This window comes from Phalacrocorax aristotelis, chromosome 1 (assembly GCF_949628215.1).
Source record: "Phalacrocorax aristotelis chromosome 1, bGulAri2.1, whole genome shotgun sequence".
NCBI lineage: Eukaryota > Metazoa > Chordata > Aves > Suliformes > Phalacrocoracidae > Phalacrocorax > Phalacrocorax aristotelis.
Genome location: NC_134276.1, coordinates 176,824,868 through 176,844,159, shown reverse-complemented (window position 1 = coordinate 176,844,159; position 19,292 = coordinate 176,824,868). Strand labels below are relative to the sequence as shown.

Below are 19,292 nucleotides of genomic sequence, written 5' to 3'. Positions count from 1 at the left end.
TCCATAAAAACAAATCCAAGTGTTATTTTCCTGTAAGAAAAAAAGATAGCAGGAGAGTTCAGGCGTTATAACTGGCCTGCTTAAAAGCTATGCAATTATAAACCGAAAAATTTAACAGCACTGCTGTACTATCAGACCTACTTCCTATGTCACTAACGATGGCCATTTCATAGGCATGCGCATGAAGCGAACAAATCAGTAGAAAGTAAAGGTCTGGACAAAAATTATTCTGGCAAAGGAAAAAAAGAAGTGCTTTTCTGAATACTGACCTAAAAAAGCCACTATCGAGCTGCCATAATGTATTGAAAAAAGAAACCCCCACGCCACACAGTTCTGGAATGTTATGTAGCAATCTACCTGTTCATACTGATTTAAGGAAAAGATTCTATAGTGTTAAAATATATATGGAAGCACGGATACCAGTACTAATGGGCATCAATCATGAGGCAGCTGCTGAGTTTAACCAGTGATAGCTGGGGAAGAAATTAAGTGATCCAGTGTAATGCATTAAGGTTTAAATTGACATACAAAACTATACATCATTCCTGATGAGACAGCGAACTGAGACATAATTATCTTAAAATAGTGTCTGGGGCTAAACTTCCCTCTCCAAATAAAGAAACTTGTCTACGAACGCATCTCTAAGACTTCACCTGTACGGCTTTTCATTCCCCACCCCTAGAGAAAAGTTTTCCACACAGAGCTAAATTCATCAGTGCATGCTCTTTATTGAACTCAAGAAAGTCACAGTTTAAGTGGCACCATGCTTACTAGTTAGAAAACATTTATGAAACACCTATTCTTTATAGTCTTAATTACAAGATATTCCAATATTTTAGTGAAGCATCAGATATAATTACAGTGCATTATATACAGAGTACAGAAATATTTTTATAGGAAAAAATAAATAGAAAAAATATGTAAACATCCCAAGTGAAATTCTGCTGCCACTGAAGTCAGCTACAGAACCATCATAGATAGGAGCACAGGCAGTATTTCACCCCTCTTTTAAAGCATACAGCAGTGCACATAACTTCATTCAAAACAGTTTAAAGTGCATAAAACATTTTAGAAGAAAAAATCGTAAGCTTTTGAAAGTTTCATGTATGCAGAATTCATTCATATATATTACGTCTCCTCAATACCATCTCTTCTGATTCAGTGGCATCTTTATGTATCATTTCTTGGTCTTCTACCACATCAGGCTCAAACCAATGTGCTTCACATTCATCATATAATTCATGCTTTCCTATTTTGTAATCTTTATCAACATCCTCAAGGAAATCTTCATTACTGTCATCTTCTCTCCCATCTATTTCTCTCTCTTGAGAATGTTCAGAAAATGACTGAATAAGATCTTCAAGCTTCTCGTTACAAATGTGGCTGACATCTTATAATTCACAAAAAAAATCAAAACAAAAGTGTAAATTACTAGAAAGGCTGCACATTTCAGGGTCAGTTTAGAAGTAGAATATTTATATTTTATTTGTTTTCTCTTTTTTAAAAACTTGACTAATGCAAAAAATTCCCTGAATTTGTAGTGAACCATTCATAACATTGAAGATTTCTCTTGGATTACTATGCACCTCTTGGAAGTCTCCAGTTGAAACTAATATACAATTTGCTGTTTAGTATATTATGCAAGCATTACCACCAGCCTCGGAGATCCCTATCTGGGAGTCCTCAGACTAAAGTTAGTCCAATACTAACAGACTGCTCAGGAATTCACATTAAAGGTGACAGTTTTAACAATGCATAACGTGACTGTGTGGTCTATCCTAGATCAATGCCTTTTAGCACCTATTATTAAAAAAAATCATGATATAGCAAACATTTGATATTAGATACACCTCAGACAGGAAGAACAGTGGTATTCCAGAATAAAATTAATTCCACACACATTACCTAAGATGCAGGAGCTGAACGTTGTTATAGTAAGATCTGTTTATTTTTTTTAAATATAAACTACTTAGTTAACTATCCTACTGGAAATCAAAGTACCTTTCATCTTGTTTTCTGATTTATCCAATCCAGTTTCTTTCATCAGTCGTCTAATTGATTGGAGCTGTGTCATTATTTCATCTTTCTGCTCACAAGCTAAAGCATTAACACTAGAAAAAAAAGACAGATGTCAACAGCTGAAAGACTACCCTGGAAGTGAGTGCTTGACAATGATGCACAAGATTGCAGTATTTCCTTTGGTGGATAAATGCCACAGTTAAGTTAGCAACATGTTTTAGTCAAACCTTTCTTTGAGAACTGTCCCTTAAGAAGTGGGGAGCCCATCACTGACACCTACTGAATAACCTAGACGCTGAATTCTAGCATTGGAGCCCCAATGGCCAAGGTTGAGTAACAACTACTGGAAGAAACAACTACCCAAAGTCATTTTGTTTTGAGGACAATGCCTAATGCAGAACTTTACAGTTTAGGGGCTTTTCTCATTTATTTCATATTTTATTTACTCTCCCTCCTCCCCATCACTACCTGAAATTTTTTAGGCAAATTGGTCAGTGAATTTGCTGCTTAATAGTTTCAGCACATACTAAGTTCAGAAGTACACTAAATGAACAATCATGAAGCTCTGCATGTTTTAAACTAGGCTTCATCAAGGCTGCCAGTCTACACAAAATGGACCGTATGGATACTTTTATTTCCAGTAGATAAGTAAGTTCCTAGCTTTTTAAAGAAAGAACATTTCTAAAACTACAAGGAGATTATGTTACTTACTCCTTTGTTTTACACTGCAACAAAGAAGTTATGTTTGCCTGAAACACACACAATCATGTAACACGTTCCTTTCAAACCACAAAAATCACCAGCTATACCTTAATAACTAGTTTTGTCTTCTAATGATATAAAACGAAATAAACTCATTCTGCTACCAGAAACGTAATTCCCAGAAGGGCTTTCAAATGCTACTGAGCTTAAGTATTTTTTCAGTATTACCCTCCTGGGTTTGCATTACAGTTTAAGTTGCTAAGCTACAGTAACCTCATTGTAAGTCTGAGCTTTTACATTTACGTTTGGTGAACAGGACATGGGAGGTGTCTGTAAAGAGACTGCAAATGATGGAAAACATATTACCTGCAAAAGGCTACAGAAACAGTAAGTAATTAGAGAAAGTTCCGAAACACTGTTCCCTACCTATACATAAGGAACATTTTAACAACTCTCTGTTAACATTTTGGAGTATTTCAATTTACAGAAAACAATACTAACCGAGATGCTTTAGAAACACTCACCAGTTTGACAGTGGGTCCAGCTGAGTCAATAAGGAATTTAACATTTTCTCTGTCTGTGCTAGATGCTGCTCCAGTTCTAAAAGCTGATGCTCTAACAACAAACAAAAGCACATCACTATATCTTTCTTAAATACCCTATAAAGATTATTATATCATATTTAAACATCCTGTTCTACTGAAGAAAACCGAACAGGTCTTAAGTGAGATAAACATCAGACATTAAAAGGCAGACAATCATGCTATATTAAAATAGCTGTTTTAAAGAATATTACCATCTGGAGCTTTCAAACAAACCTCTAACAAATGTTTCAACTATATAGAACAACAAAGTGGTTTTTGAAGGTTCCTAACTGCACTTAAGTAACTTAAAAGATTGTTCTCATTTAGATACTGCATCAATGAAAATATATAGCTTTGTTCCAGCAGCAAATACACATTTCTGGTGAATATACGCATTCTGAATGGGTATCTTACCTGTTTCCTTTGCCTTGTCTTCTGTACTTTTTTCCTTTTTGGAGAGACTTTCTTCATGTGACTTCATCTTAAATAAAGATAATCATGTTAAAAGACTTCATCACTATTTGTATATTAAAAACAAAAATGCATTTAGAAATTTACTGAAAGTAAACAGCAACCACAAAAATGTGCTGTATTAAAGAAACTTTTTTTCTGCCTTGCCTTCTCCTTACCTTAAACTAACACTTCTGATTTTAAGCAATGACAACATGCCTGAGAAAAGTTATAAAAGAAAGCAGCTCCTATTTCAACTCGTTTTCAAAAATGGACACAAGGAACCTACTGGAGCCAGTCTCTTACCATTAACTAGGAGGTAAGACTTCTTTCTTAAAGTAATAACAATGCTATTATAAAAATATTTAAATTTCAATCCCACAAATGCAAGTGTAAAGAGTTATAACACCCAAAATATTGGGTTTATGATGTTTAAATCTTATTTACAATCTAATTAAATCTAATTTTAAAACCAAACTGGTCAGCCTCTATGTTCATCATGCTAAACTGTTGTATTCTTCTTGCATAGGAGATGATATAAAACTGACAATGGAAATGAAGATGTTGTCTCCTGTCCTGTTCAGGTTTGGCTTTTTTTCCCCCTGAAGGCAAGCAACAATGTTCCAGGTGCACTCTGAGCATTGCAAGTACTGTAATATCTCTTATATAGTAAGAGATACATATCAAGACTGATATTTAAAAAAAAAACAAACCAACAACTGATCATGTGTCCTCCTTTCTTAATTTACTAATGGCAGAAAAGGTATCACATTTCATGGATAAAAGTCTATGTTGCAGCTGCATGACCTAATGACAAGTCCAAATAAAAGGTCTAGTCTACTCACTATTCTATCTAATTGCTCATCTAAGACTGTTTCTCTGCAGGAGTCGTCTATCTCCTTCCCATACTCAATCTCATTCTGGAGAATGAAAAGGAAGTAAAATACTGATGAGGCTTAAGTTACAGCCTCAGATAACAGCGCTGTTCAGGTTCTCAGATTCTTATTTGAGGTCGGGGTGGGGGTAAGATTCTCGCTTCTTTAAGTGTCTAAAAAAAGGTAATTCAGAAGCCTTCATAAGGAAGAATCAGATATGCTATCATTTTAACTTTAGAGCTCACATTCAAAGCAAGAAATGGTTTTTGGATGACCATATACATGGGCTCAGAACTGGGGGGGACGGACCAAACCAGTTACGTTTCCTTCTAATTTCAATAATTTAATGCCTTTCTTATGGCTTACCTTAAGAAATTTGTATGCTGCAAACACTCCCACTCCAAGAGCATACAATGGCATGAGGGTGAATACTAACTCTTTACCATTTCCTCTTGTTCTCTCATTCTTTATCTCTTTTTCCATTGCATTTCTTATCTGCTGAATACTCTGATAAGTATTCCTGTCAGAATTTCCTGGATTCAGGTGAACTTGATGAACTGTCTGAGTACTACCTTAAAAAATTGAAAGAAAGATGACAAAGTTAGAAAGGACATTAAGAGTACAATTAGTTTCACAACTGGAATTAAATTGTTTTCATCTTGTGTGATCATCTTTTGTTCGTCACTCATCTAAGATGGGGTGGTTAACCCCTGCAACTGCATAAAGTTACCAAAAAAAAAAATTAAAAACCACCCTTTCATGAAGAGAATGCAAAGTTAAATCTAGGTAGCAAAGACTCCCAAACTAAGTTTCTATAATTCTTTAATGTACAAGTTTTTAGTTTCTTCCTTCACATCAACGTTGGCAAACCCACGGCAAACCACAGAAAGGTAGAAAAAACTTAAATCTTGACATTAAAACGTACTCAGAAAAACTGCTGATAATGCCAAGAACAGCTACAAATTAATATTCTTCCTCTGTAACAAAGAAAGAAGTAAAAACTGAATTGTCTAGTTCCAGAAAAAAAATGTTCTATTGAAATATACATGCTGTGTTGCTGCTTTCGTTATTTTGACAGTAAAATCAGTGTTCTGTGGATATTCCCACTGGTTTAGAAGTGCTGTACCTCTGCAAATCAAATATTTAGCAGGAAAAGATTACACAATAGCAAAGAGATGCAACCTTGGAAGTCTGAAGTATTTTTGCATGTAATTTGCCTGCCAGAACAGGAAGCAAATGAAAGAACAGCCAGTGTCATTGCTCGGCTTAGGAATTCGGTTATTTGATAGTTAATACTGGGGTTCACGGGACAGGCACATGAGAAACAGTGCTATAAGCTAAAGACTGCAGATGCCTGCAAAGACAGACAGCAGGTGATTGGGAGGGGGTGAAGTTTTACACTGATATCTCAAATGACTGCCTAGACCTAGGCAGAATCTATATGTTCAAATCCCTTAACATTTAGTTCATCATACCTTAATATATCAGAACTGAGTATGGGTAAAACAAGATTCAAAATCTTTAAAACTCCTAAACAAAAGACCATTATGTAAATCACTCCTTGCCAATTAATACTGGAACAGTGGCATTTCAAGAATTTACAGTAACACAACTGAGTGTGCAAGAGACGATCAGGTACAGAAAAAAATGAACGTAAGTTACAACTCCCAGTGAAACTGTTTGACTACGGCTTCCTCCAAATACAAAAGAAAAAGGAATCTAATTCTGCTAACCTCAGCAGGTACTTCATGATAAGAGATCTCAAACAGTGTTTTAGAATTGTCTGAAGTGAATTAGCCAGGGAAGTTTTTCAGACTTCCAGGGATGACCCTGACTGTAGCGAAGTTTACTATCAGCTCTGCAGTCAAGTCATGCCAGGCATTACTGCAAGTTCTTCCACCTGTCACTGATCAGTTTGCAACATGCGCATTTGGAGTAGACCTTTTATCTGTATGTTTGCTCACTAGAACTCGAAACAGAACTGAACAGTTACACGAAAAATTAAATGCCCTAGCTTAATCACTTAATGCAAGTTCTGGCAGATATTCCTTTCAACAAAGGTGAGTTTAAACTTACTAAAACTGCACTAACTAATCTAGAAATCACGTTTTATCATACATAGTTTTCCTCCTTTCAGAATGTTTCCCACTGATTACTAGTTTTTTCTTTACTTTCAGTTCTATTTGTTTTTCAGGTAAGTGAGGAGATTTAATAAAATACCTAATAGCACAGATGAAAAAATTTTCACAGGTCATACAAATAAGAATGTGGTCAAGGGAACCAACATCTTCCTGGCAGAGAGCAGGGATGTTGGATTCTAGTGGAGTCCAGTGTCCTGCACAAAGTTTATCCCACAGAAAAAACAGCAGAGTGAGTTACTGGCCAAACAGGAAAATAAAAAAAGAACCCAGACAGGTGAGAACAACAGATCCACTTGAAATTTATTTTATGCAGTGCTGGGCCAATACATCAGTAGAATCAGAGGCATGTGAAGGGTTGTTTTTTTCAGGTTTGGTTTTAAAATAATTTGATCTTTACGAAATTACAGCTACCAAGTAAATTAGAAGGAATCAAGCAAAACAGGCCAGGCTTGAGCTTACAACGCATAGTAAGCTTGACATCAGCTGGGAAAAACATGGCAGCAGCTCGAGCCTCACTTTTTCTGCCTCCCGGGGAAAAGCACAGACACATAATTTGGAGAATTACAGCAACTTTCTCTCTGTTGGTTTACAATGCCTTGGAAGGCATCACCAGTGAATCACAGAGCTAGCTCAAGGAAGCAGGCTTATTATTTTCTAAAACAAAAGCAGACCTTTGGATCTTGAGCTAAATCCTCATCTGACATATGCTGGCATAGCTTAACATACATTTATACCCCTCGAAGTGCAAGAAACAGTAAGGTCTCTAGCCCGTGCAGTGATTTCTTTTCTAAACAAGCGTCTTGAACTCTTTCCGATACACTACCTGGCAAATCTCATACGATTCTGTGGTTATATTTATTAAGAGTAACAGTCGGCTTCCTTGTTGCAATTCTAACATGCGCAGTGCATTTATTTCCCCTCTAACACCTGACAGCTACTCATCTCTTGGAGTAACTCTGCCCCTGCAGGTATTATTCGTTCAACGACTCTGATAAGATACGCTTCCAGTAACAGGGTGTTACCTGCATTTAAAAGCCATTTTCTTAAGACAACACAAAGATCAAACCAGTAAAAACGAGAAAATAAGGCTATAAGGGGGATAGGGGGTGCGAGGGGTGTGTGGAAGGCTGAGGCACAGACGCCAGTTCCGAGCCGCCCGGCAGGGCCACCCCCGCCCCCCCAACCCCGGGGCGCCCCCCGCCGGGCCCAGGCGACGCGACCCGCGGCCCCTCCGCTCCCGGGGGCTGCCCTCACGCCCGCCCGGGACTGGGGCCGGCTCCCGGAGTCCCGCAGCTCCCGGAGCCCCAGCGGCAGCGCGGCCCCGGCCGCCGCCTCGGCTCCTACCTCGGCGGTGCTGGCGGGGATCGTAATGGCCGGGGCCGGCCTTGCCGCCCCGCGGGGAGCGAACGGGCCGACCGCCTCCTCCCCCGAACATCCTGGGCATGACGACGAAAACACAGAGCACCAGCGCCACCGAGACCACCACCTGCTGCGGCCCCGGCAGCACCATGGCCGCCGCCAGAGCCGGCCCCGCCGCCCGCCAGCGAGCCGCCGCCCGCCAGCGAGCCGCCGCCCGGCGCGAAGGAGAGGCGCCCGCGCGGCTGCCGCTCCCCTGCCGGCGGCACAGCGCCCCCCGGCGGGCTCCGCGCACCACGCCGCCCCACGGCGGTGCGGGCCCGGCCCTGCCGGAGAAGGTTCTAGAAGAGAACAGCTGCGAGCCAAACACGCGTGGCCCCGGCAGCGGGGGCTGTGGGTCCGCGGACGGCGGTGCTGGCCCTGTGGCCGGTGGGGATGGGGGGTGGGATAGAGGGCCGAGGGTCTCTTGGTGATCCCTGGGCGAGGTGAGTAGGATGGCATGGCTGCTTTGTCTTTGAAGAGCATCACGTTTATTTGATAGGAAATACTGATGTCAGTTGAGTCAGTTGTAGGCAGGTGAGTCTAGAAACAGCAGGTATGCTGTAGGAGGATGCAGTGACACAGGAGAGCTGGAGATGTTCACATTTCACCCCAAGGAATTTTTCCTCATGAAGAAGCAACGGTCCAGCAGCAGGACTGATCCAGAAGAGTTCGGCTCTCCATCAGAAGCGCGCAGGTCAAGAGAGGTGATTCTGTCCCTCTACTCTGCTCTGGTGAGACCCCACCTGGAGCGCTGCGTCCCCTAACACAACAAGGACACAGACCTGTTGGAGCAGGTCCAGAGGAGGACACAAAAAATCATCAGAGGGCTTGTCACGATCCACTGTTGGGTTGAAAAATTTGGCAGAGGTTAAAGCCCCTTGCTTTCCAACCAACCTCAGATAATTCTGGGAGGTTGGGGGCAGCTGGGCTTAACTTCTGACTGACTCCAGTGTTTTATCGTTACCAGGTTCCTTTTACATTCTTGGAAACAGAAGACTCAAAACGGAGTCAAGTGCCAAGTCACTTTATTTGGCCAACAATAAATACGCGAGAGAAGAGCAGAGGAAGAGAGGAAAAAAAGTGAGAAAGAGAGTGTGAGAGTGTTGCAATAGCTACCACCACGGATCTGTGGCAGTCCGGGCGCTTGGTCGGTCCATCTGCCCATCCTTCTGTCTGTGTGGTCAGTCCATCCATCCTTCCGTGCGGTCTGTTGGCGCAGTCCAATGTATCTTCAAACCCACTGGTGGGGTGGATGTTCCAGAACACTCTTCGTGGGTTTCCCCTTTTTATAGCATTGTCCTCTTGCATAGTCAATGACTTTTTTCATATCCATGCCTCCTGCTCGGCGGTGGGACGCATGCCCAGTACTGTCACTAGAGGGTGCTAGAAAGTTCTAGAGGGCCTGAGGCGCATGCGCAGAGGGCATGTATTGCAAGACAACAGGATGCGCACATTACCGCTGGGCAGGACTCAACAGGCTGCCCTGGCGACCACTGTCCCGCTCAGTTGCCTTGGTGATTAAGCTTTGGTAGTGAAACTTGTCCCACCAACAATGTTGAGACAAGTTTCTAGTACCTCACAGGGCTGGAGCACCTCTCCTATGAGGACAGGCTGGGAGAGTTGCGGTTGTTCAGCCTGGAGAAAAGAAGGCTGCGGGGAGACCTTATTGCAGCCTTCCAGTACTTACAGGGGGACTATAGGAAAAATGGGAGCAATCTCTTTAGCAAGGCCTGTTATGACAGGACAAGGGGTAATGGTTTTAGACTAAAGGAGGGTAGATTTAGTCTGGCTATAGGGAAGAATTTTTTACAATGAGGGTGGTGAAACACTGGAACAGGCTGCCCAGAGAGGTGGTAGATGCCCCATCCCTGGAAACATTCAAGGTCAGGTTGGACGGGGCTCTGAGCAACCTGATCTAGCTGAAGATGTGCCAGCTCACTGCAGGGAGGTTGGACTAGGTGACCTCTAAAGGTCCCTTCTAACCCAAACCATTCTATGATTCTATAAAGTGCAGTGCTGGGGCTGAAGGGGATTTCTGGGGGCAAGGAAGAATCTTTGTTTGTCATACCCAAAACAAATTGCAGTCGAAAAATTTTGCTGGAAAGGGTTAAACAAAACTGAAGAAGATGCCAAAAAAGTGGATGTTTGACATTTAGTTTACTTGGTACCTCAAGAGGAAAATGTTGTGAGCAATGAGCAGCTAAGGGATGAGTACCCTGAGGAAGGCTTGGGAACACACACATACTCGGATACTGATGGCAAAGAACGCTGTTTGCTTGGGTGGATTCGAAGCCAGAATGTCAGATAAGATTGTGCTGTACAGTAATAGAGTGAACCTTGCCATCTAGCTTTGTTAAGTCACACTTGTACAAGTTCATATATAAACCACGTTTGCTAATCCCTTTGACGATGATTCTTTAAGTGATCTAAATCACCCATTCACAACAGCAGCAGCCAGTGCAGTTATAGTAAGGTCCACATAGAGACTAAGAGTGAACTGAAATGTACAAAGACCAATAAACCTAGGCAATAAAGCACAGGATCTTCTACCTAAGACATAAAAATAGGTATTTTAATGATAGAAGAAACTTGCTGAAAAACAGTCATGACTGGAAGACAAATATCAAAGATCATTCATGTTCAGGAATCAGAAGCTGTGTTAGCGGTGGCAGACTGTAAAGAAGCAAGAGTGGCAGAATGAGTTACTGGCCAAACATTGGCATATTTACCTCATGAAGCTGTCTTTGTAAAATGCACTGATGTATATTGAAAGCTTAACTGTAGAAGGAGTAAGTATTTGTTTCTGGAGGCTGTCTTTAAATACCTAAAATATTTATACATCTCAATCTACAGTAGCTGTGCATTTTTGTTTTGAATTAATTTTAATGTACCAAATAGAAATCCTTAATGACCTGTTCAACAAAAAAAAAGTTTCGTGTTTAATTAGTGTGACAGTAATTTCTTATCTGAAGAGAAAAGTGCATTTCAAACATCTTTTCAGTTGCTAGCAACTGCTCTTGCAAAGTTAATTTTCAATGGTGAAAGGGGAGGAAACTCATATAATGAAATTAGTTCATATTTCTGTGCTGCAACAGGAAAAGTTAATGAAAATAAACCACAGGTATTTGCCTAAATAAGGGAAAGTATTTCTTTATGAAACTCCAGCATATGAATGCATACTTGCCTAAATAAGGGAAAGTATTTCTTTATGAAACTCCAGCATATGAATGGGTGCTTGCCTAAATAAGGGAAAGTATGTCTTTATGAAACTCCAGCATATGATATCTGTCTGTACTTTACTGCCTGACTGGTTTTATCTGATTGTTTTAAGATCTGGTTGTAACTTAACATTGCACAACTGTTTCACCTTTCATGTTTTGCAGACCTGGGCTGCAGCTTTGGCAAGGACTGCAAGGGCATGGGCAAATAAATGCATTTTTGAACATAACGTATACTTAAGTAAGAAACATCAGTGCCATCCTAACTTCACATCTATTGGAGAGAATATTTGGATTGGAAGCTGTAAAGCGTTCTATGTTGCTGATGCCGTTAAGTCGTGGTATGATGAGGTCAGATTCTATACTTCTGCAGTGCAGTACTAATGTTTGTGGTCGTTACATTCAGGTAAGAGTTACCTTCAGTAAAATGTCCTGTATAGTGCCTACCAGATTAATAATAATAATCCATTCTTCTTGTGCACAATATTGACCTCATTGAAAGCCTCACTCCTCATTTCATTCTAGAAGTACTACATGAACTTTATAAAATAAATGTTTCAAGTTCTCTAGCTGCAAAGCCACACAGTTCTGAATTCTGTAAATTTGGAGATGCTGTTTGAAATAATCACAGTAATTGCAGAATATCTGTGGGAACTCCTTAGTAGAAATTCTAGCAGAAGGAGAAAATCCAGCCGAAGTAAATTGTATTCTTTATAAATATTATAAAAAAGGAAGGGAGAAAAAAGAGCATCAACAACAAAAGAGGCAATTCATGATACATTTCTAATTTCTCAGTGGTAATTCTGAGAAACTTCATTCTGCTGAGAAAGTAAAGCATTTCTTTAAACACTTATTATTTTAAATGGATTTATTCTTTCCCATTTTAAAAAATAAGCTTTGCAGTAGAATGTTTCATCTATGACCAAACACATAATATTTCACTGACCTAAAACAGAAGATAATTTTAATGTCAAGTCAGATCTTATCTAGTAAAAGTGACTCTTTAGTTTCTTGTGTCAGTATTCAAACATGCTTAGACTGCTTTCTGTGCAAATTACAGATGAAAATACCATGCAGCATACTTACAGTGAAACTGTTACTAGACACAACGGTAGCTGTGAGGTTCTTTTTGAGTGGACTTTGGACTGTGAAATGAAAATACTTCAGGTTATCAGAATCATTTACAAAGCATTTTCTGTTTGGGACTTTTTGCACCTCTTTTTGTCTCTCGTCTCATTTATCTCTCCTCAAGTGTTACTTCTTGTTTCCTGCTCCTAGTTCTGCCTGTAACAAGCTCAAAAGCGAGACTGGAGGATCTAAGTTTTGCTGTTTATTGGGCAATAAATCTTTAGAAGATTAGAACTACACAATATCTCAGGAAAATATTTTTTTTTCTCTGGCATAAGAAATCATAAAAAAGCTACATAACACGGTAGTTCTTAGCATGGTAAAATTTGCTGTTCAACCTTGTCTACATAGAATTCTGGAGGTTTTTGCACATTTTTCTTGGATCGATGTTCACTTCTAAGCGTTCTTTCCCCTGATTAAGATTGCTTGCTTCTTTCTTGTTACACATAGTTAAGTTTTGTCAAAATGTTCATGCATTTCAGGCATGATTTCAGGCAGGACTACAAAGGAAACTAATCACTGGTAAAAACAAGCAGAATACATGGGCTAAACACCAATGAACATGTAAAAGTACATATTTCTTCAAAGTTGATAAGCAAAGACCCTGCATGATCCAGGAGCCATCATGGTCTTGAAAGCTTAGACACAAAACTGAAAAGGAGTAAAATTTACAGATCATCAATGGATGGGCTGTGTAGGCCTGCTAAGAGAACCACAGCACAGAAATCTCAAAATGGTGGAAATCCACAAAAAACCACATGAAACTGTTACATATAGGCCCCTGAAATTCTTACTCCTTATTCAAGGATCTGGGTAACACAGCATTAAACATTAAGATCCTTTTCTAAGAAAGGTTATGTCTTCTGAACATAACTGATTCTTGCAGCTATAGCTGAAGAGATGGAACTTGTGGGGATGTTCAAATGAGGTTGTCAGTCTGAGGCCTGTACTCTTCATACTGGGGAGATACTGAGGGTAATGCAGTAAGTCTTTTAAGTTTTCCAGATGTAGAATGTATGATCATCCAGATGTTCTAGGTATATCGTTAAACATTTTTACCTGAATTCAGTACAGTTTGATTAGTCATATGCAGAAAGTATAAGAAGAATCTCCAGGAAAAAGCAGAGGACGCTCAAACTGTGATAGTAAACCATCTTCTCTTAAGTATGGAAGAAACACTGGTCAGTCTGAAAATGTGCAGTGCTTTCAGACTTAAGTTGACAGTAGTAATCAGCCAGACCACTTCTAGCACACAGGAGAAGCCCTTCTTGCTTCTGAGTTATGAATGTTGAAATTAATTAAAGGAGCTGTTGGGTAGTTGCCACTAATTTCCCTTTTATTCCTTGGAATTACTGAAATTGTTCTGTAGAAGGCTCTGGAAACTTGCAGCATAGGTCACTTCTTGAAGGGTGAATATTTAGAAGTTCATCTTAAAAAGCTCACTTACCAGCAATTTTTTAAAAATTAATAAACAGATAAGATATTGCAAAATGAAAATAACATACAGGATCCCTGAAAATAACAGAAACTTTCTAGATATTAGACTAGGTAACCACTGAGTGTAGTTTTAAAGTTATTTTAGAACTGTGGTTTTTTAGGTTGTTTGGGACTATTCATATAAAATTGGCTGTGCTGTTACTCTTTGTAAGGAAGCTGCAGGAATACAAAATGCAGCAAATTTTGTTTGCAACTATTCACCATGGTAAGTTGCTGGTTTAAATGTTAAAAAAAAAGAAAGCAATTGTAATGACATTTAGCTGAAAGTAAATTGGGTTCTTTATTTATTGGTAGTCTTGTAAATGCAATCAGAGAAAACGATGGTTGTCTAATTCAGTTACCAAGAGAGCCATGAGCACCAGAATATGTACTTGCTTAGTTTTTTAATCTGTTAACTTTACTGATGAATCTCATTCGGTGCCAATCTTAAGCAAACAAATCCCAAACTTAGTTCGTGCTCCACTTCATTGATTTGTTTTTCATATGAAGCAGAAGAAATGAGAAAGTTGCTGCAGGCAACTGCTGTCAGAGCTGGAATTACCTCTTGCAGTTGTGTACGTTAGCTTTTACACTGAATTTCTTTTTTTGTTTTTAATCTTTAGAAATGACAGAAATAATAGCACAGTTGTTAGATCAGTTGCTTTTCCTTTCTGTGCAACTGAGTAAAATAAAATTACATTATCATTTCTTGCCCATTTAATAGCTGTGATTATACCAAATATTCTTTAAGCATTAGAAAACAGTAGATGATCAATGCGAGAAAAAGCTAACTGCAACATGTGATTTTACATTTAAATTGGTATCATGAAAAAACATAGGCCCCAGCCAGTGCTCTTCCTAAAGCAGGAAGAGTTTGAAAACACAGAGGCAGAGTTTTAAAAGAATATATTTTGTCTCATGATAATGCACAGTCTATAATCAAGCATGTGCACATGCAATCTGTTTGACATTTTTTGAAGTATACATAGCTTGTGAGCCTGCATGACAACTGTTTTTCTAGCTAACCTGGGCCATTACTGGGGAGTTCAATTAGCCTGAACTAAAAATTTCATTGAGCTCTTTCCACCTGTCTCCCTTTACCCCAAAACTGGACTTGTACTTGAATTGTTATTTTCAAACTTGCTAGGGTATGGAACTTTGTTGTTTTCTTTTAAAAATATGAACTAAAATATTTCCAGTTGCCGATTCAGAATAATGACTAATTGACATCAACAGAGGTCTGTAAGTCCTTGTCACCTGAGTCTTTTCTAATCTGTAACATACCCTGTTGGTTTGCTGTGCTGTTCTGCACATCCTGGGGAACTGGTAGCTAAGCTGAATAGCTTTCTAAGATAAGGTCTAACATGCCATTGTTGTTCTGTCCACTGCTTGATACCAAGGACGCTGATCTTTACGTCACCACAGAAACAAGTGGAGTTAGAGCAGACAGACCATCTTCTAACAGCCTTTTCCCTTCCTACACTGTCTGGAAAAATAGGTAAACTTTAACCTTGCCACCAGCCATCACCACACTCCAGATACTGGAACAGGCTTTTCCAACTTGACCTTCATGACTCCTTCTTGAGGTTTGGACCCTTAGTGCCGAGTTACCCTGCTAGATAGCAGTTTCTTTTCAGAGTTGAGGATGCACCAATTTAGGGACCACTTTGCCAAAATTACTTTATTCAGTGTAGCAGTTTTACACTGTAGACCGTCTATAGGTCATCTCTGAAGGTCTGCTGCTGGGACCGTCCATGTCTGAGATGCCCAGTTTCCTTTCCTCTGTTCAAAAAGAAGCATACACTCCTTTGGAATGTGCCCTGTCCTGTCATCATTCTTACACCCAAAGTTAGCTGCCACTTCCTTGCTACCAGGTTCTGTTTGTCATGCTATTCTTTTCATCTCTTCTACCTACACTCCTCTTGGTAGATGAATCATCTCCTCTTATGTCCAAGAAACCTTTGGCTCTAAGAAGAGCCTCAAGACAGTCCTTTCGTTTGAAGGGTAGCAGAATCTTAGAAATGCCCTTGAAAGGGTTTAGTAGGATGTCATGTAGCTTACTGGACATTCTTCTCGACTATCCTAGAGAGCTTTCCCAACTAATAATTTTCTTTTACCCAGTTGTTTTCACTTGCCTAGTTTCTTTTTCTGTTCCAGCTCTTCAGTTTCTGCACCACAGGCAGAAAGTCCAAACTAGAAAAACTGAGCACTCACATCTGTCTCATTTCTGATAATCATGGCTAAAGGCAAGAAGCGTAAAGAATCTGGTGAATCCTGAAGTGAAGACTAGCTAGATACTGTGGTGATTTATCACTTCACAAGATATTGGATCAGTTGGAACTACCAAATTACCAAGCGTTGTATGCATTATGTGAATACAGGTGCTGTGACATTTACATGATGTCAGAAGACTCCTTACATCTGATAGTTTCTGGAGCCTTCACTGCACTGCTAGTTGAAGGCAACCCGTCAATCTGAACTGGATTCAGTGGATCCAGTGAAACACTGGTGTCTCAGCTTGGATGTTAGCATTGTTTTTTAAGTACCAGGAAGAATTTGCACTCACCAGCCCCAGGGAGACATACCAGAGGACCTCCATTGGAGACTTCCAGCTTGTTCCAAAACTACACAATATTCACATATTTATGATGCTCAAGTCATTTTGAAATCACATAGTTTCCACTCTATACTATGAAGGAAGTCTCTGTTGAGACACTTAAAAAAGCCTTGCAAGACACTAGCATGTGGTAGCTCTGCTTCCTATTCCAAATCCTGTTCTAATTATTTTCTTTTCATGTTTAAAGTTTGTTCGTTTAATTTGTCTTTCACAGGAGACAGTGATTAATCCTACATTGACTTCTAGGGAAACTAGTTTAATGCATGCAGATCAGATATCCCAGCTGAAAGTCTTTATGTTCATGCTCAATTTTCTCTCACACATTTGGAAATTGTATATCAAAATTACCAGGATGACTGTATTGCAAAGTGGTTAGGAATACCAAATACCTTCACAGATAGGCCGACTGTAGATGTCATTGAGGAGATGTATTCAGTTCAATTCAGACTGTTGCTCTTACTTGTACTTCTATTTTACTGCATTTTAGGAAGCTTTATCTTAAGTCTACTTTAGCAGAAGGGGAAGCCTCTCCTGGTTTTGGAGCTGTAAGTTTCCACTTATTTTAGAGCAAAGGACTTTATAACTCCTTTCCGTTGTGAATTGATGGTGACACATCTTGCAAAATTAGAACAGCTGTATTTACAGTTTCAGATTAAGATTTGTATTGGTTGAGGTTATCCCAACACTGTTAAAAAGAATAAGATGCCTTTAAACAGCAAGGTACCCTCTTTTATATTCCTATCAGTCTGTCTTACAGGTAGTACCTGTATTTTGTGAGTTTTAAGTGCTGTCAATCCAAATGCTGTCATTTCACCTTTTCACATCAAAAGAGGATTCCTTGAGATGCTGGAATATTGGCAGGGACAGGATATCCCTATTTTCCTAGTCAGTGGATCACAGCATCCTCAGAACAAGAGATGTGCTATGGCTTTCAACAGATGTGGGAAAATCTACCGCCTTGTCCCAACTTCACTCGATGCCTCTCAGTTTTTCTGTTCTAAGAAAAAATTATAATCTGTGATACTTCTATGCTTTTGGGAATACAAATAACAGCTCATCACCTTTTTGTTATTGTACCTTTCCATGAATATGACCTTCCAGGTCTCTACCACCTCTTTAGAAAGGTAAGTGACATCCAGTTTCTGATAGTGGCTGAATCTGCCATTTTTAGGACTCAGTTTCTCCTGAAGAATCTGGGGGACTTACAATGTTAGAGGACCAGTAAGACAAGTTAAATTAAAGCCCATATGATAGTCTCCCATATATTTTATTTCATTTAAGTAACATAGTCTTCAGAAGCCACCTGCAGATCCTTGTGAGAGTGACTTCTTTTCTCTCTCCAGAAGTTAATTTGTGCCTTTTTTTCCCATTCCTTACACCTTCTCTATGAGGCAGTACAACCTAGGTGTTAACCAATCTGTAGATAGATGGATTTACTCATTTGTAATGACAAGATGGGGCCTCTCAGAGAAAAATGCAAGGTCTTTAATCTCTCTGGATCTGTGGCTGAGTTCTATGAGTCTTCTCAAAGAGGATTTCACTGTGGATTATGAACTGTGTGAAATAATAGTGTAATTTTTGCTTACAGTGGAAGCCTTGATACCAAGAAAGACTTGCTGAATTGCAGCTCAGGCAACATCTGTGGCTGCTTTGTATTGCATTCCTGCAATTGAAATGTGCACAGTCACCAACTGGGTCTGCGTTCACGCCCTTATGAGGCATTATGCTCTTGCCAGAGCTTCTAGAAGCAATGCTTTTGTCCTTCAGTCTTCCTTATTCTGGATTCTGAGGCCCTTTTTAAGATAACCAACTATATGGGCTACTGTTTGGAATCACACATGCTGTGAGTGTATATGCAGACAATCACCCAAAAGATATGTTACTTAACCTGTGAGTTTTTATTTTTGAGATATTTATATATGCATACATATATTCACAACTCTCCTTCCCGCTCCTCTCTGACAAGTTCAAAGCTTAGGTTTGATTCTGGGGATCATAAGATCCTCCTTCTATTTAATTACTGCCTGGACTGCACGTCAGGGCACAATGTTGCAATATTTCGCTGTAGATGCTCCTGGGATAAAACTCAGGCCAACAGTATATCTGTGTGTAAATGCATATAAAAGACGTTTCAAAGAAGAATAGTAGCAAGGAAGTTGCAGGTAATCTTTTTGGGTGTTCTCCCTCTGTCTTCTACAACAACATTATACCAACTCTTACATCTGTACGTCTGGTGCGCAGCTCTTGTTTATAAATATAGAAAAGTATATAGGATGTAAATAGAGACTTAGAATCCTGAAAAAAAGTTATTACAGGTCTTGAGGCAAATTATCTCCTTTGAGGAAAAGTCCCCACAGTGCCCACTACTGAGGTGAGTAGAGTGGCAAACAAAGCTAATTGTAATAGTCCACAGTCCTTTGAGGGGACTAAATTGCTCCTGTGTTCCTAGGATTAGGCTGTAACACATAGCATTGCTGCTTCTTTTTGAACGGATGCAGCATAGAATAGATGTGTTTCCCATTACCTAGTTGTGTAGTACAGGCAGCCAGGATGATGGTATCTGCATTGTCATTTTCAGCAGTTATATGGGTAAGGAGCTTTACTGCGAACGTGCAATGGTAAGTACTGCAGGCTGATCTTTATACCTGAACACTCCTGCTCCACTTGGATGAGGTACTTAAGCA

General features: G+C 39.7%; 2 protein-coding genes across 2 annotated transcripts; one reads left to right on the top strand and one right to left on the bottom strand.

Moving 5' to 3' along the window:
• Nucleotides 1-704: 704 nt before the first annotated feature.
• On the bottom strand, nucleotides 705-8,387 carry CCDC107 (coiled-coil domain containing 107). Its single transcript, XM_075080772.1, has 6 exons — nucleotides 8,116-8,387; nucleotides 4,997-5,202; nucleotides 3,720-3,786; nucleotides 3,246-3,336; nucleotides 2,002-2,111; nucleotides 705-1,390 (listed from the first exon to the last, which is right to left on the bottom strand). The coding sequence occupies exons 1-6, from the start codon at nucleotides 8,279-8,281 to the stop codon at nucleotides 1,116-1,118; spliced, it is 915 nt and encodes a 304-aa protein (XP_074936873.1). The 5' UTR covers nucleotides 8,282-8,387; the 3' UTR covers nucleotides 705-1,115.
• Nucleotides 8,388-8,795: 408 nt separating this feature from the next.
• Nucleotides 8,796-14,288, top strand: LOC142056375 (GLIPR1-like protein 2). The gene is given in 4 exon segments (XM_075091082.1): nucleotides 8,796-8,873; nucleotides 11,553-11,752; nucleotides 11,754-11,793; nucleotides 14,114-14,288. Coding segments are annotated over 4 exon segments (426 nt in total). The 3' UTR covers nucleotides 14,222-14,288.
• The last annotated feature ends 5,004 nt before the right edge of the window (nucleotides 14,289-19,292 follow it).

Coding starts and splice junctions, on each gene's coding strand:
- CCDC107 (XM_075080772.1), bottom strand. CDS start 8,281: ATGGTGCTGCCGGGGCCGCAGCAGGTGGTGGTCTCGGTGGCGCTGGTG. Junction 3,787..4,996: donor CAGCATACAAATTTCTTAAG/GTAAGCCATAAG, acceptor TCTTTATTTAAG/ATGAAGTCACATGAAGAAAG. Junction 2,112..3,245: donor CTGGACCCACTGTCAAACTG/GTGAGTGTTTCT, acceptor TTTTTTTTCTAG/TGTTAATGCTTTAGCTTGTG.